Here is a 16,437-nt window from a genome sequence, read left to right on the forward strand (position 1 = left end):
GTTAAGCAGAGTCAGGTAGTGGAATTTCACAATTTGTGTGGAAGTGTAAGGGTGGGGTAACCAGTTTGCACTTTATATGGTTGTGTATTCCACGTTTTCCCATTTCCCCGAGAACAAAAAAACGGGCAAATACCCATATCCTATACAGATGTTAACCCTACCCAGCCAGGAAAGCATCAGCAGTGTCCACTGATTTGTCGTTTAACTGCTTTGAGTAAATGTTGGTAGTTGGCTGAAAATAAGGTGTCTTATGAGTCCGTAAATTGAAACCTCAGGTAGGGGATCTTTCCTGATGCCCGTTGGAATTGGGTCGACTCTTTTATTACACCCATCGGGGTGTGATTCAGGGAGCGGTTTAGTTTCTCAGACTTGGAAGCTTCGATTTGGAGTCCTGCCACGCACCCAAACTGTTCGAGCTCCCCTCTGATACCCAGGAGAGAGACCTTCAGATCAGTGACCACTAGGAGCAAATCATCTGCATAAGCCATGACCCTGTGGTCTTTTCCTGCAAATGAAACCCCTTTTATAGCTTGTGCCCTGCAGATCTTTGCCAAAAGTGGTTCAAGATATGTTGCGTATAAAGGGGCAAAAGCAGGCACCCGTGTTTCGTGCCACTCCTGATGCATACTTGTTGAGGCCGGATGCCATTTTCAGAAATGCACAACTTGGGAGAACCCTAATTTGCGTTCACCCTTGATAGAAAGTGTGGCCCGAATCCCATGCTTTGCATCGTCCGAAACAGGAAAGACCACTCGACGAGCTTGAGGGCTTTCTCAGCGTCAAGTGTCACCAGGATGGCCGGCAGACCCTTCTTATGTACCTTTTCAATGATGTGGCAATCTCGCCTAGTATTATCGAAGGTCTGCCTGTTGATGAAGCCCGACTGATCAGTGTCTACTACTGAGGGGAGGATCGCTTTGAGCCTCTGTGCCAGAATTTTAGTATATAGCTTAGCATCCAATTTGATGAGGGCAATGGAGTGGTAGGACCCGCATAAAGTAGGGTCCTTGAGGGTGTGGGGGGAAAGAACCAGTTTGGCCTCTTCGGCAAAGTAATTGCACCCAGCTCTCTAAAGCTATTAAACAGTATAGTCAGCTTGGGCACCAAAATGGAACTAAGTTTTTAAAAAGATTGCTGAAAAGCTGTCCGGGCCAGGAGCCTTGCCCAAGGGTAGGGGTTTGCTTGGGAGACTTCCTCTCTGGTAATCTCGGCTTCTAGCCCATCTCTGTCCCACTCTGAGATGCTCTTTAGAGGTGTTGTCTGTAAGTACAGAGACTGCTTCTTCTAGTTTTGAGAATCCAAGGTATAAAGTGCGTAAAAAGATGTAAACTGGCCCAGAATCTCCCCTGTCATGGTCCCCTCCCTTCCCTGCTGATCTTTAGGATGGTATGGTCAGCTGCCCTTCTCCTAAGTTGTCTCGCCAAGAGACAGTCTGTCTTGTTCACTTTGACGTAATATCTTTGTTGCAGGGGACAATAATGCTTTTTCAGCTTTTGTGAAAGAGTTCTAGCTGGCCCCACACACTTCCATATTCTTTCCGCAGGACAGTACTTGGATTAGTTTGTATGACCCGTTTTGATTTCCCTTAACGTATCCATTATTTGCTTGTCCCTACCAGATTTAATCGCAATTATATCCCGCCCGAGGACTTCCTTGAAAGCATCCCAATTCAGCCCCATCCCAACCTAGGGGGCGTGGGGGGGTGTTGCTAAAATTCTCTGATTTTATCGCTGATCTTGCGTCTCAGTGCGTGGTCATTTAGGAGGTCTCCTGGAAATACCCACCCCCAGAGACCCCTCTTGTGGAAACCCAGATGGAGAGACAGAGTTAAGAGTGCATGGTGCGACAGGTGAATGGAACCCAGTTCCAGTTTCTCTATCCTCCCCACTAATGCCTTTGCGGCCAAATGTAGTCTGTCCTGGAAAAGAACCTGTGGAGTGGGGAATAGCAAGCACTCCTGGTTGCCTCGCCCAGAGTTTCTCTCCAGGTGTCCTGCAGTGCCAGCTGTTCCATCCTGGGTTTCAGAGCTTTCTTTCATCAGTGCAGTTTGGCACTGATACCCGCTTTGCTCTGATCTAGTTTAGTGCCCCATGCCATATTCAGATCCCCCATCAAGATGACATCCCCCTGTGGTATATATTTCCAAACCCGACAACACCGCTCTTAGCCATCTTGGCTGGAATGTGTTGCAAACACTGAGGCGACTGCGATTGTTTGCGCCCCCACCGTAAATGTGACAAAGACAAACCTCCCTTTCCCCATCAGATTTTGAACTCACTATAAGGATGGGTTATGGCGAAATGCAAGCAGTACTCCACCCGTCGTCCTAGCCGCATTTGCCTGGTATATTTCCGGGAAACACCTCAATTTCAATGTATATTTGGCCGACTTCCAAATGTGCGTTTCTTGTAATGCTACAATGTCTGTTTGCTCCCTATGTACGAATTGCTCCAACTTCCTTTTTGACAAGAATTTTAACCCCTGTACATTATAATTTAGGAGTTTGAATAGGCCTGTTATCTGGGATCACTTCCTGCCACCACTAGTGAGACCATGTTCGCAAGAAAATAGTTTATTCCGCCCCAGTCTTATCTTCCCCACTGGCTTCAACCCCTAACCCCCCCCGCCTCCCTCACCAACACACCCAAACAACATACCAACACAATTAACAAATTGGAAATGCATTCTGGAGTGGATCAAAGCTCATAGAGAGCCCAGGAGAGATCTGTCCCCTGGAGTTGAGCCGCTTGCACACCCAGAATAAACTTATGGGGAAAACCTAATCCCTGCAAATAGATTCCCGATGGCCCAGTGAGCTCTGCTCCGACCTTTCCAGTCGTGCAGCTTAGCAGCCCTCGTTGATCAAGTGTGGATCGCCACTACGCACCATCAAGGGTTCCGAGGTGGCAAAATGTACAAGTGGAGAAAGCATGAGTAAACCCATTACTGTGGCCTTGCAGAGATGACGAAAATAAGTACAGTGCAAAAAAGCTTAGAGTGAGGTATTGGTTGTAGTTTGACGTGGGGGTGCTCCCGCACCTGCATCGCCCCTTCCTTCCTCAGTCTAGATCTCCTGAGAGGATCCCCTATGTCCTTGTGTCTCCACACCTCCGACCACTCCCTAGGCTTTTTAATGGGGGTCCCTGACCCTCCTGTCCCATTGTGGGGCAGAGTCTCATCTACTTAACGAATCGTCTTGCCTGACCACCACTACATTCAATTTGATCTCAAGATCCACAAAGGGCCCTTGAAACCTGTGACCCCATTTCCTGTGGCACTCACAAGAAGTTCACCTCAACTCACCGTGGAAAAGATCACCCCTTTCTTCAAGGTGCCAGCTCTCCAGCCCCCGTTTCCAAGGTCCCTGACACTTTTGCTAGTGCCTTTAAACTGGCCATCACCCAAGTTGTCGATGCCACTGCTCCTCTCACTCGCAGGAAAGCAAAGAAAACAAAGCATTCTAATGCTTGGTTCTCTCAGGAGCTGATCGAACTACGCTCCAAGAAGAGAGCTGCGCTGTCCGCCTGGAAAAGCAACCCTAAGGAAGCCTCTAAGATGGCCTTCAAGGCCATTTCTAAAGACTAAAGACTATAAACTTAGTATAATCAAGGCCAAAGCAGAGTCCTTCAATACAAGGATAGCAAATGCTAAATCAGGGACAAAGCCATTTTCACCATCTTTAGGGAGTTTGAACATTCCTCCAAACCCCCCCCCCCTGAAGGATGAAAACTGGTGCAATAACATTCAATCGGCCATGCTTGATGAACTAAATACCTTGCAGAATAAAATCCTCGCCCATCAACAGGCCTTGACTCACCTAATATCCAACCAGCATAGTAACCCTCCTTCGGCCACCAAAGCTAACTCAACCCCCACCTTTTGACTTCAAGGATATGAGCGAATCTGAAGTCATCGCTCTCCCCAAATCCATCAAACCTAATTGCAAAGGAAATGTTTGTCGGGCCGTTGGGGAGGTTGATGGGGGTGTCAGGGGAATGGGTGGGAAGAGGGTGGATGGGAGTGTGGGGATTGTTATCGATTTCTGGTTTGTTATGACAAAATGCCAATAAAGAGTGTAAAAAAAAAGAATTGGGCCCCCACCCTGGCACCCTTTCTCAAAGCATTTATCAATGCCTCATTCCAGTCTGGCCACGTCCCAACTGACCTTAAGGAAGCCTGGGTGCGCCCGCTCCTTAAACCCTCCCTTGACCCTACAGTGCCAGCGAATTATAGTTCCTATTACAAGTGTCACTTTTTTAGTAAAAATACTGGACAAAGCAGCTTACCTCTGCCTTCGGCAGTCTGGCTTCCGTCCAAGACACGGTACCGAAACGGCACTACTAGATTTGAAAAATCAAATGGACGACATCCGAGATGCAGGCAAACCAGCGCTCCTTATGGTCCTTGATTTATCAGCTGCATTTGGCCTGGTGGATCACAACACTCTGTCACCACCTCGCCATAGCGGCCAACTTCTCCCCTAAGGCATGTGCTTGGATTACTTAGTTTCTTCAGGAAAGAGCCATGAAAGTTTTCTCTGACGTGGCCTGTACCACCCCAAGCACCCTTTCTCAAAGCATTTATCAATGCCTCATTCCAGTCTGGCCACGTCCCAACTGACCTTAAGGAAGCCTGGGTGCGCCCGCTCCTTAAACCCTCCCTTGACCCTACAGTGCCAGCGAATTATAGTTCCTATTACAAGTGTCACTTTTTTAGTAAAAATACTGGACAAAGCAGCTTACCTCTGCCTTCGGCAGTCTGGCTTCCGTCCAAGACACGGTACCGAAACGGCACTACTAGATTTGAAAAATCAAATGGACGACATCCGAGATGCAGGCAAACCAGCGCTCCTTATGGTCCTTGATTTATCAGCTGCATTTGGCCTGGTGGATCACAACACTCTGTCACCACCTCGCCATAGCGGCCAACTTCTCCCCTAAGGCATGTGCTTGGATTACTTAGTTTCTTCAGGAAAGAGCCATGAAAGTTTTCTCTGACGTGGCCTGTACCACCCCAAGCCATATCAAATGTGGAGTCCCCCAGGGCTCCTGCATTGCACCTAACCTATATAACCTGTTCACCAGGCCTCTCTTCACCATTCTGGACGCACTGGGCATCTCATGCACTAACTATGCGATTGACACCCAGGTGGTTATCCCCCTTACCAGTGATTATGAGGCCGACAGGAACACTCTGAACTCTATCTACTCCACGATCCAATCCTGGATGGCAGAAAACTGGCTATGCTTTAACAGCGAGAAAACGGAACTCCTGTTATTTGGGTCTCCATCCACGTTGGGCAACCTGGGCAAACAATACACCACCTCCACCATTGATAACACACCTATATTGGTCTCCCAAACAGTGAAAACCCTGAGCGTCTATTTAGAGTCCAACCTAACTATGAACAGGCAGGTCCATGCCATTGCCTCCTCTTCTGCTTACTACTCTAAGCTTATCAATGTAGCAAGACCCTTCTTATTGTGACAGAACTGCCTCACCATTGCAAGGGCACTATCGGATCAAGAGTGGATTACTGCAATGCCCTCCTCGTAGAGACCTCTGGCAAAAACATTGCTAAACTCCAGCTGACCCAAAAAAATGCGTTGAAGGCTGCCACAGCAATCTCCAAGAAGGACCACATCTCTGAGGTAAGGCGATAGGTTCACTGGTTGCCCATCAAAGAGAGAATTGTCTTCAAAAACCCTTGCTCTCACGCATAAAATCCTTCATGAAATGCTCAATCTCCCCCTCCCCCATCCCCTCCTACTTGGCCCAGAGAATGGCGAAGCCAAGTTCCTCCAGGCCTACGAGATCAGCCTACACCAATATGATTTCAACGCCCAAAACCTGGAGATTGCGTGCAGGCGGCACTAGCTACCCCACTTTGGCGGCTGCACATCGGAACGCTTTACCCACATACCTCAGGATGATTGACTCCCACCTGGCCTTCCGCAATGCGATTAAAACATTGCTATTTGAATGACTGCTTAAGATTCTGCACTTCTCCGTCCGCTCATCTCACCGTTCTGTGGCCAGATGCGCAGCACCATTGTCCTGAAATCCTCCGAAAATGTGTTCTGCCAATACTGTAAGTTAGCTTTCCTCGTTTTGACACTGTTGTAATCATCTTTATCTACTACCAACTATATCTGTAACCGAAGAACCCCACTTGGTGTTGCCACCATGTAACTTGAATCCTGCTTACCTACAATCTCATGTAACAGCGCCTCGATGCCTTTGGGCTGTAGTGCGCTCTACAAATGTAATAAAATAAAATATGTGGAGATTTGATGTTGCCTCCCTTCCCACATAAAGGCTAAGATGATGGGGAAGGTCCATCTATATTTAATCTTCTTTTGAGCCAGAACCCGAACCACTGGATCCATTGCTCTACTCTTGGTCAGTTTTGATTGTGCCATGTCTTGGAACAGGTGAACCTCCACTCTGTTCACTTTTGTCTCTTCGCCCCTTCCGTATCCCTGCCAATAGCAGCTCCTTTTGACAATATTTCATGAGAGCCACTAGCAAGTCTCTGGGGCTGGAGCCCGGTTCCCCTCTCTTCAGGCCCTCCCAGTGAATGCGGTCAAAGGGGATCTCCACATCTCGGTCTACTCTCAGCAGGTCTTGAAAAAACTGTTGCATTGTCTCCCTAAAGTCTTTATTCTCCACATTCTCTGGAAGGTTCTTAATTCTGATATTTGATGATCTTGAACTGTTTTCCAAGTCCTCTTAGTGCCGTTCTAAGTTCTGGGCCACCCGTGATTGATTGATCCAGCGTTTCTTCGGTCTTCTTGCTGACCTCTGTGAGTTTCTGAATGGAATGCTCCATGGTATCCGTCCGCTGTTCCAGGGAAGCAATATCCTCAATTTCCTGGAATTAAAGCTTAATTTCCTCTTTGAAGGTAGTGAATTGCTCTTGAAAGCACCTATTTGTGTCCTGAAAGTCGCTTAAGCATTTCTAAGGTCCTCCTTACTCATTGCATGGTTGCTTGGTCCACTGCAGAGGCAGCTGTCTGAGGATGCAGGCAAACCATGCCGGCTTTCCACTGATTTGTCGAGGCCCCAGCACATCTGTATGGCGCCCCCTGTTAGCTTCCTGCCTGTTTTGTCCCTGGGGTTGTCTTTCACCTTTTGGCCTTGGCTTTAGAACTGGTTGCCCCTGCCCCTTGCTGTGTGTCCGGTCCAGGTAAACAAGCGCAGGGCCACGCTTCCTTAGTGGGCCTGCCTCTTGAATACCCTGTTCCATCCTTAAATCCATGCTCCGGCAGCGTAAATCCACCTCCTCCTCTGTATTGTACATGAATGTACCGGTGTGTGCAGAGGGAGCGTAGCCAATCCCAGAGTCCACTTTGGCCCCAACACAGGGAAGCAGACCCCACCTGGAGCTCTGCAGATATGCTCCTCAGGCGGTCGGGAGCTGACCCTGCAGGCCGGGTGCTGGAGTGGCCTCGATGGCGTCCACTCACACTGCCTCCCTCTGTGTCCCCCAGTCCAGGGTCGGATCCTCTCCTACAGAGACAAGCCGCCCGACCTGTAATTCACCACTGGTCTCGTCCCAGATCCAGCTACTGTCCATGATATACCACATAACAGGCGGGGAAGGCAGCTGTTCGATGTCGGAAGGTGCAGGGGACTCCAATGGCTGTTTACCGCCCCATCGGCTGCAGCGTAGGCAGTGTTTTCGGCCCCTCTGCCTCACCCGACTATCACAATGGCACGCATAAGCTGATGTCTGGGCCCTCTAATCTGGAATGCATATTTAGAGGACTTAATGGGCGAAGTTCGCGCGGCCCAAACCCGTCTTCTCCTTACAGCCATCTTGGAACCGCAAGCATTTTTTAAGCTTTAAAGCCAAATTGCTTCAATATTAGAGGATTCCCATCTTGACAATAGTAAATGATCATAAGCATGTGAATCCATGTAGTCCATATAAGATACCAATGCTGGAGTACAGGAGTTACAGGTAAGCAACTTGTTCCTTTTGCTGCCAAAAATGTACACATCACCAATGTTAACAAAATATTGGGAGAATAAAGGATGTGAAGGCTATGAGGAATATTTAGGTTTTTAGCCTGTGCCCCCTTCCTGACTGAAAGTAGCGGTCTGCTTAAAAATAGTTTTTAGCTGTGCTCCCACCCTACTGTTTGACTTTACACCGATCACTCATTTGGCCTACCATGCCAAGTGGATCAGGTTCAGAACTGTACTTTGCAGCATACGTTCTACACTGTGCCTCTTTCAGCTTTAGCTAAAATTCGAAGTTGGCTGTGTGCACTTGCTTCATTGTGTTCTTTCTGCCTTCGCTAAAATGGAACTTGATTTGGCTGTGTACTTGATGTTACCATTCTTAAAATCGCTACTTGCTGGGTGTACAACTGGTGGTTACCTTTTTTACTAAGAACGTTTGCTGTTGAGTACATCCTGCATTAATGTCCTGCAATGCCTACCTTGTCCTCAGTCCCCTCCCCTCTTACCCTCTGTACCCCCCCCTCCTGTGTTAGAAACTAAGTCTCCTCCTCATCACTGCAGCTAGCCATGTCGCTATATATCTCTCCTATCTTCTCTAACTGCTTCTCTATTTCCTATCCCTCTCCCATCACTAAATCTAGCCGGAAGAAATTTAAGGAGGATGTACTTGGCTCTAACTCAGGCCTTCTTATTGCAGACACCTATGTCACCGCTTCATGGTTCAGGGTCCTCAACCCAACGCTCTTCTCTTGGACAGGCTCCTACCTTGCCTCACAAACCTTACCTCTCCCACTGCACAGGCAGCCTTGCCTACTGTGCCTTCCTCCTCCTCTGCAGAGGCTCCCTTGCCTGCTTTGCCTTCCTCCTCCTTTGCAGAGTCTCCTTTGCCTACTGTGACTTCCTCCTCATCTGGACAGGCGCCCTTGCCTTGCCTCACTGTCCTGGCTCCCTTGGCTCCTCCGCCATCCTCCACTATCCCTCTGGCTCTCTTGCCACCCTCATGGGGGTCACCGTTCCCTGGGCCCCCCGCGGAAGTCCTTCAAAGATGGCGTGCTGCTCCATATTGCCAGGCTTAACTCTTGCTCTGCTGTCAAACACTTGTCTGACATCTACAATCTCCTTGAAGGCATGGATCTAGATGTGCTCGCCATTACGGAGACATGGTTCAAGGACAGCTTTGTCACGAGCTTCGACACACACTACCCCCTGAAGGATACAAGATCCTATCTGCGCGCAGGCCTAAGAGGACAGGAGGGGTAGTCGCTCTGATCTTCCCAGAATGGATACCTGTCTCCATCATCACCAACCTGGCCTGCTTCTCCTTCGAGTGCCTAGCCTGCAGGCTCTCACTCTCCCCTAAATACTCTCTCCTTATGGCAACGTTCTATAGGCCACCAGGACAGTCCACTCTCTTCCTCCTGGAATGGGCTGACTTGGCCTCCACTCTACTCTCTTCCTCTCAACTCCTCCTGCTGGGTGACCTCAACATCCATCTGGACTCCCCTGACTCCTCAGGACCTTTCCGCAACCTATGCAAATCTCTCTCTCCCTCTCTTACCTTCTGGCTCCATGCACACAGTGGGCCACACTTTCGATGCTCTCATCTCTACCAACATCCCTCTCTCTATCGGTCTCACTACCTCTCTCTCTTGGACGGACCACTCTCTTCACACTTGAAGCTCTCCTCACCTCCTGCATTGGCACACCTGGTGCGGCCACTTGATTTCAAAGTCACCAGACCATGAAAAGAGTGACAGCAGCTGCCTTTGCCTCCACCTACTCTCCTGCTGACTCCCACCCTGACACAGCCCTCGCTAACTTCAATCTTGCTATCTCCAGCACCCTTGATACTCTTGCCCCTGTCATGAGGGTCTAACTGAAGCCTTCCAAAAAGTGCAACTCTTGGTACGACTCTGATCTGGCTGCCCTTAAACGCAAGTGTAGGGCAGCTGAGCGGAAATTAATAAGTCAGGTAGACCCTCTAACAAATTGGCCTGCCGCCTCCTCCAAAGCAATATCGACTCTGCATCCACACCAAGAAAAGAGTCTTTATTCAAGCCTGCAATTCCACGGCATCAAACAACATGGCCGAACCTTTCAAAGTCTGGAAGTAACTGGCCAATCCTTAAGCATCCTCCTCTTCCATCACACCTACCCAGACCTTTGCTCAGCCCTGGCTGCACACTTCACCGCAAAATCCCAAGACATCCTCACCTCTTACTCCCGCACCGCATCGTACACCAACACCTCTGGAGCCTCCCCTGTCTCCTTCACCACTTCTCCTCTCTTTTCTCACTCCATCACACCTGAGGTTTTCGCCAGGCAAGTCTGGTCTATGAAGGCCTCATCCAAACAGGTGGACCCCGACCCCTCCAAAACCATTAAGGACAACATTGAATCTTGCTCCAGCCTTGGCTGATCTCTGCAATCTCTTTTGCCACTGGAGTTTTCCCAACTTCTCTTAAAAACTCCCTTGTGCACCCTCTATTTAGGAAACCCTCTACTGACCCCTCCATTTCACTACCGCCCCATCTTGATCACCCCTTTCCTGGGCAAACTCCTGGAGAAGCTGGCTATCTCCCAGCTCACCCTCCACACTGTATCTGCTGGTTGCTTCCACAACCATCAGTCTGGCCTGAGATCATCCAGAGGCATGGAAACTGCTCTTCTACACACCCGTGAAGACCTGCTCTCAATTCTTGACACTAACACTCCCTCTGTCCTCATTCTTCTTGACCTCTCCTCTGCCTTTGACACGTAAACCACAACATCCTGATCGCACGTCTCCGTGACACCGTGGGAATCGCAGGTCAGGCCATTGCATGGTTAACCTCCTTCCTTTCCGACCACCCATCCCAGGTGGTACTTGGGTGATTTCTCTCTACTATCACTCTTTCAACCTGTGGCGTTAGCCCAGGGTTCTAACCTGTCCCCCCTTCCTCTTCAATGTCTTCATGGCTGCCCCGACACGTTTGATTGCCACTTTCTTCTCTAACTTCCAGTGTTTTGAGGATGAAATGCAACTCTCCTTCAGGCTACCCTACGCCACCTCCTCTACCTCGCTCATATCTCACTGACTGTCCGCAATTCAGTCATGGTGTGCTGCAAACGGCTTCTGCCTCAACACCAGTAAGACTGAGATCATTCACATTGGGACTCCTGCTCCTGCTTTCCCACTCTCACTCTGGCCGGCCTCCCTTGGGCATTGGCCCGCACCGACTGCAAGCAAAAAAACATGGAGTCATCTTCGACTCCACTCTCTCCTTCTCCACTCACATTTCGGACATTTCTAAAAAGTCCAACTACCCGCTCCGCCTCCTCAGAGGTACTCTTCCTTTTCTCCCTTTTCCCCAGCGGCTCACTGTCTTCAGAGCCTTGGCTCTCTCAAGGCTGGACTACTGCAACATCCAGAACAGAACCGCAGGACTTCTCCTTGGCCTCCTGCCCAGGGGCCGCATCTCTCTGGCGCTGAAATCCCTTCACTGGCTCCCCGTGGCTGCAAGGATCAAGTTCAAGATCATCTGCATTGTCCATAAGGCTTTCTGGGGCCTGGGACCTACCCATCTGCAACAATGCCTACCTAAATAATTTCCTTCCCAAGCCCTCCACTCTTCTAACTACAACCTTCTGCGAGTCAGACGGTTCTCCAAGCAGAGATTTGGAAGGAGATCTTTATCCTCAGCAGTGGCCTTCCTCTGGAACAGCCTCCCTGCCGCCCTCCGTCTTGAGCCTGATCTCCTTAAGTTCTGGAAACTCGTTAAGACACTCCTTTTCTCCTCTTCCTTCTCTCTCCCTCTACCCTGCTAACCTCTCTGTCCGCTCTATCCCTCTCTCCCTCCTTTTCCACACAGCCTGCTGACAGGCTGCCTGGTGTACCTCAGAGTCTCACAGTTCCCCGTCACCCTCGCCTGTCCTCTCGCACTTGCCTCCGGGCCTGCACTTGCCTCATCACTACTGCACTTGAGTGGCATCTCTCAGCACTTACCCCAGCTTCTGACTGATTGGGCGCACTTACTCCCGCCCTCGTTCTCCCTTCCTTCTCCTGTACCATCTGTTGACTTGCACGATCTGAAGGACATGCCTTTGAAGATTGTCCATCTATCCTTCCTGTCTCCCCTCCTTGCATGTTGGCGCGTAAGTGCACTTGGAAAAAACTGAAGAATCCTCGTCAGACCTATTTGCTCTTATCAACACTGTTAACTGTACTATATGCACTTACTCTGCCTGTGCAGAATTGTATCGTTCAGAAATTCAAGGGCTCTGAATGACTGTTGTTTTTCTCCCCTTGTTCCCTCCCTCCTTGGGCGCTTTGAAACACTTGCTTTGTATGTAGGCGCTTTACAAATAAGCATTACCATACCATAAAACCCAAGTCTCTGGTTCCTTATATGTTCGATTCAGTTTGGAAATATTACCTCTTGCCTACCACTTTGATAATTAGGACACCTAATCACCTGACAAATATCAACATTGCAAACTGTATGTTGAAAACGAGGAGCATGCCGATTGTATTTGTACTTAAGAAGGTTGTACTTAAAACCAATCTTCATACACCATTTTAGAGCTATTAATGAAGCAATGCTTTTAAGCAGAAGGACCAATAATAATGCTGCAATATATAATATGCAGCATTATCAGTTGTGAAAATCGCACTGGTGAAATATCTGAATAGAGCTTGGTACAAGAGAACAAAATTGACAAGTTACTATCTTATATGCAAAATTAATCTGATGGTTCTACAACAAATTGTAATGTTGGGATAAGCACAAATTAGTCTGGTACTGTTATTTTTAGGATTTGTGTATTGATCAAATCTGTATTTATGATGAGATGAAGTATATTTATGTAAACTTATTTTTTTAGTGTGTTGCTATGATATTGTGTGCCTAATGAATTGTGAATCACATAACGGCAAATAATTGAAAGTTGAGGGGCTGAACGATCTGGGGAAGGTGATCATCATGAAGTTGCCCTTGTGCAGGTTCAAGCTCTTCCGCTACAGAAAGAAGTTGGAGGTTGCAGAACCCCATCCTCCTTGGCCACCAAAAAACGAATGGGAGTACCATAGTGCAGATTTTCCAGTCCCCAAGATGGTTACCAGCCTCCACTTTATAGTCTTTTTCATAGCTTCCTGCATCTCTGCCAGAGACCCGGTTGAGTATCAACTTGTTCTAATGGTTAATACGCCGTGAATTGTCCAAGGCCACATGATTGACTTCTTGCAGGTCTAGCACAATATGTTTCTGGAACTACTTTGGAGGGCTCATTGACAACTTGCTAAGTGGGGAACTTTCTTGTTTTAAAATATTTGTTTTATTTTATCTCTGTACAGAGCAGTTGTGTCAAGATTGAAAGACAACACTGTGGCATGCATTACTTCAACAAAAGGTGATTTGCGGCATGGGGGTGGGGTCGAAGGGGCAGAATATGCTGCCAATGCGCTGGGAGGAAATGAGATTGTGGTTAGGGGCTCGGGTGAACGCCTCCCTGTCAGCCCATCTGGCACCTTTGGATAAACTTGTCATGGACATCCTGAGCAGGTTTTCGTCCCCCATGAATGTGAACTGTCAGGATGTAGTGGAAGAGATCTTTTCATTTGGGGGAACACTCTGGAGGATCTTTAGTGCCAACACAAAGTGCAAGTTCATCTGTCCCCTCTGGTGCCTCAAGGTGGGAGTGGACTAGCTCACCCATTTGGATGGCAGTGTGCTCCATCCAAACCTGAGAAGTCTCTGCCTTCATGCCTGGGTGCTGAAGATAAAGATCAAGGAGTGGGACCAGTCTGACTATGCCGGGTGTGCTCATTTTGGCAGGCCACCTACTAAATCCATTTGGGCCTGTAGATGGCAAGGGTGCCATAGAAAAGGTCTGGATCCCTTCACTTGTTAGACTCTTCGGTCCTTCTTTTTGTGCTTTCAGTTGCCCACAAGTGTTGTCAAATTGCCACTGTTAGGGGATACTTGGCTGTTCCATTTTCAAGAGAACTCCAGAACAGGTGCCCTTCTGTACAATCCCCACTGTTATGCAGATTTTGAGATGCTAGACTGACCGGTTCGGACATGCAAGCTGGTTCCTACATGGGATTCGAGCAGTCTTCTTGTCATTTCAAATGGTGGATCATTGACAGATTTTGGATTCATGTCCTTTAACTTTGTTAACCTAACCAATTTGTCTGCTTTCCATCACTGCTGCATGGTGTGTGAGTGAGCACCAGGCTTTTTCTATTAAGCCTTCTTAAGTGATGTTCTCCAAGGGTATGCCGTCTTTGAGGATTACTTTTTTTTCCTTCCCAAGGTAACATTTGACTTAGATTTTTCCCATATGAGTGTATATAATGGATGAGCAGATAGTGGATGAATGTGGATAGCAGATGAGTACGGAAATGAGGAGAGTGTGTAGATCGCTGGAGCAGATGAATGTGCAGACCTAGCGAATGTATAGAACGGATGAGTCGATAAAGCGGATAAATATATAGAGTGGATGAACGTTTAGAGCGGACGAGGGCACAGAGCTGATGAGTTGAAGGCGTGGAAAGTACGAGTGCATAGAGCGGATGAGTGCATGGAGCAGATGAATGAGGGAACAGATGTGTACGGGGAGCGGATGAATGAGGCGAGCGGAGGAGTTGAAAGCATGGAAAAGCACGAGTGCATAGAGCGGAGGAGTGCATAGAGCGGATGAGTGCGGGGGGGCGGATGAGTGCGGGAGGGGCGGAGGAGTGCGGGAGGAGCACGTAGAGAGGGTGAGTGCGCATAGGGGGAACGAATAAGAGTGCATGGAACCGACTAGAGCGCATTGAATTGCGTGACATACATAGCATGATTTGGAATGCTGGGAATGTTTGAAAGAGCATATAACCCATCATATCTCACCACCACGCTTACTCTCTTCTTTACACCACCACTCAACTAGAACACAGAGATGCTATGACACCATTCGGTATATCTGTTCTCATACCTACACCTGCCGCTCACTCCCCATCATTCTAAGTAAACACTGCTGGTTACACACCCCCCCAGCCAGACGTTCTCCTCAGGCCTAACGCAGCCACATTCGGTCTGGATAAATCCTGCCAGAATGAACACATACTACAGATCTCTCAACCACCACACCTACCGCTAAAAATCAGCTATTACATGAATTCCGCACCAGTTGCACACATACCCAGTGCTCACATGCACCTTTGACTCGCTCTACACTCTACTGACCTGAACTTGGGTTCCCAAGGGTGTTCAACCTACCAGCGCCTTCAGACCATACCAATGGTATATAAGGCGCTATATAAATGCAAAATAACATAACATATCTGTCTTCAAGTCTTCTCCCCTTCTTTTGCATCATTTGCATCCTAAGAGGGCACTCATTAACTAGGTATCTCGAGCGAGGAACATTTCAGCTCTGCTTTGCCAGTGCTTGTGTGTGCAGAGTTATTACTAACCAACGGTGTCTGTTGGATTGTTCTCTGCACTTCTGAATGAAATGATACTGCCGATAAATTGCCTGTAGGTCTTTGAGCTCATCCTACCAGAGGCATGGAGGTGCCATCTCCTTTGCAGAGGCGTGTCCTTATTTCTGGAATCTGTCAGGTGACTATGGAGGCAACCTTGCATGTGTTTGCCACATACTCCAGTTGTTTCTGGTTCTAGGTGGTGGTTCCTGGCTCACCTCCAGGTTCTGTACTGCTGAGGAAGCATTTCCACGTTGAAGAGTCTGTTGAAGTAAGAAATCCACTAGGACACATTTCTTTTTCTGATAAGAGATTCCTCATTGCAATTCCACCGTTCTCTCATTACAGAATGCCTGTAACCTCTGGCAGTTCTGCAGTTCCTCAACCTCCAAGTGCAGCAAACATGGGTGGCATGATGATCATGGGGTGCAGCTGGCACCATATTTACAGCCCATGACTTCACATCTTGAGTCATGGGCACCAAATTTGCAGATGCTCGCAGTGCAATCCCCGGTGGTTGAGAATAAAATTTGTTTGGCAGGGCTTTTTAATATGAGAAATCAGACGGAGAGTGGATTAAACCATCAGAAAGAACTTTACCTAAGGTAAGTAATGTTTTGTTCTCGTAAAATCCAATCGCGTGCAGACGAGAAGTGTTTATGTTGGCTTTGCTAATAGATATAGTTCAAATGACTGACAGATCAAAACATTATGAAGCGCAACCTGATTTGTGAATTGAAGTTAGCTGTTAAAGACTTTTGTACCTTTCCTTCTTTACAGCCAGCTCCCTTATGATGTCACCCCTGAGCAGGCACTAAGCCACCCAGAGGTCCAGCGGCGCCTGGACATATCCATCCGTAACTTGATAACAGTCGCAGATAAATTCTTCTCCACCATCACATCCAGTGTGGAGAACATTCCGTACGTATATTTTAAACCAGCTGTAGCATGAATCCGGGGACTACAAGGCATTGTTAAATTAGAGCTAGTCTTCTAGTATGCTCAAGAGTATGTGGTAG

At 48.2% G+C, this 16,437-nt stretch overlaps 1 protein-coding gene across 2 annotated transcripts in view; it reads left to right on the forward strand.

The window, feature by feature from the left end:
- Positions 1-16,437, forward strand: part of IQGAP3 (IQ motif containing GTPase activating protein 3) — a 1,503,259-nt gene that overhangs the window by 1,000,218 nt on the left and 486,604 nt on the right. For both annotated transcript variants that reach the window (XM_069607146.1, XM_069607147.1), the window contains exon 27: positions 16,199-16,339. In XM_069607146.1, coding sequence (XP_069463247.1) covers positions 16,199-16,339 — 141 coding nt within the window. The remainder of the gene's footprint in view (positions 1-16,198; positions 16,340-16,437) is intronic.

Source organism: Ambystoma mexicanum, chromosome 1p (genome assembly GCF_040938575.1).
Source record: "Ambystoma mexicanum isolate Mex_15411 chromosome 1p, UKY_AmexF1_1, whole genome shotgun sequence".
NCBI lineage: Eukaryota > Metazoa > Chordata > Amphibia > Caudata > Ambystomatidae > Ambystoma > Ambystoma mexicanum.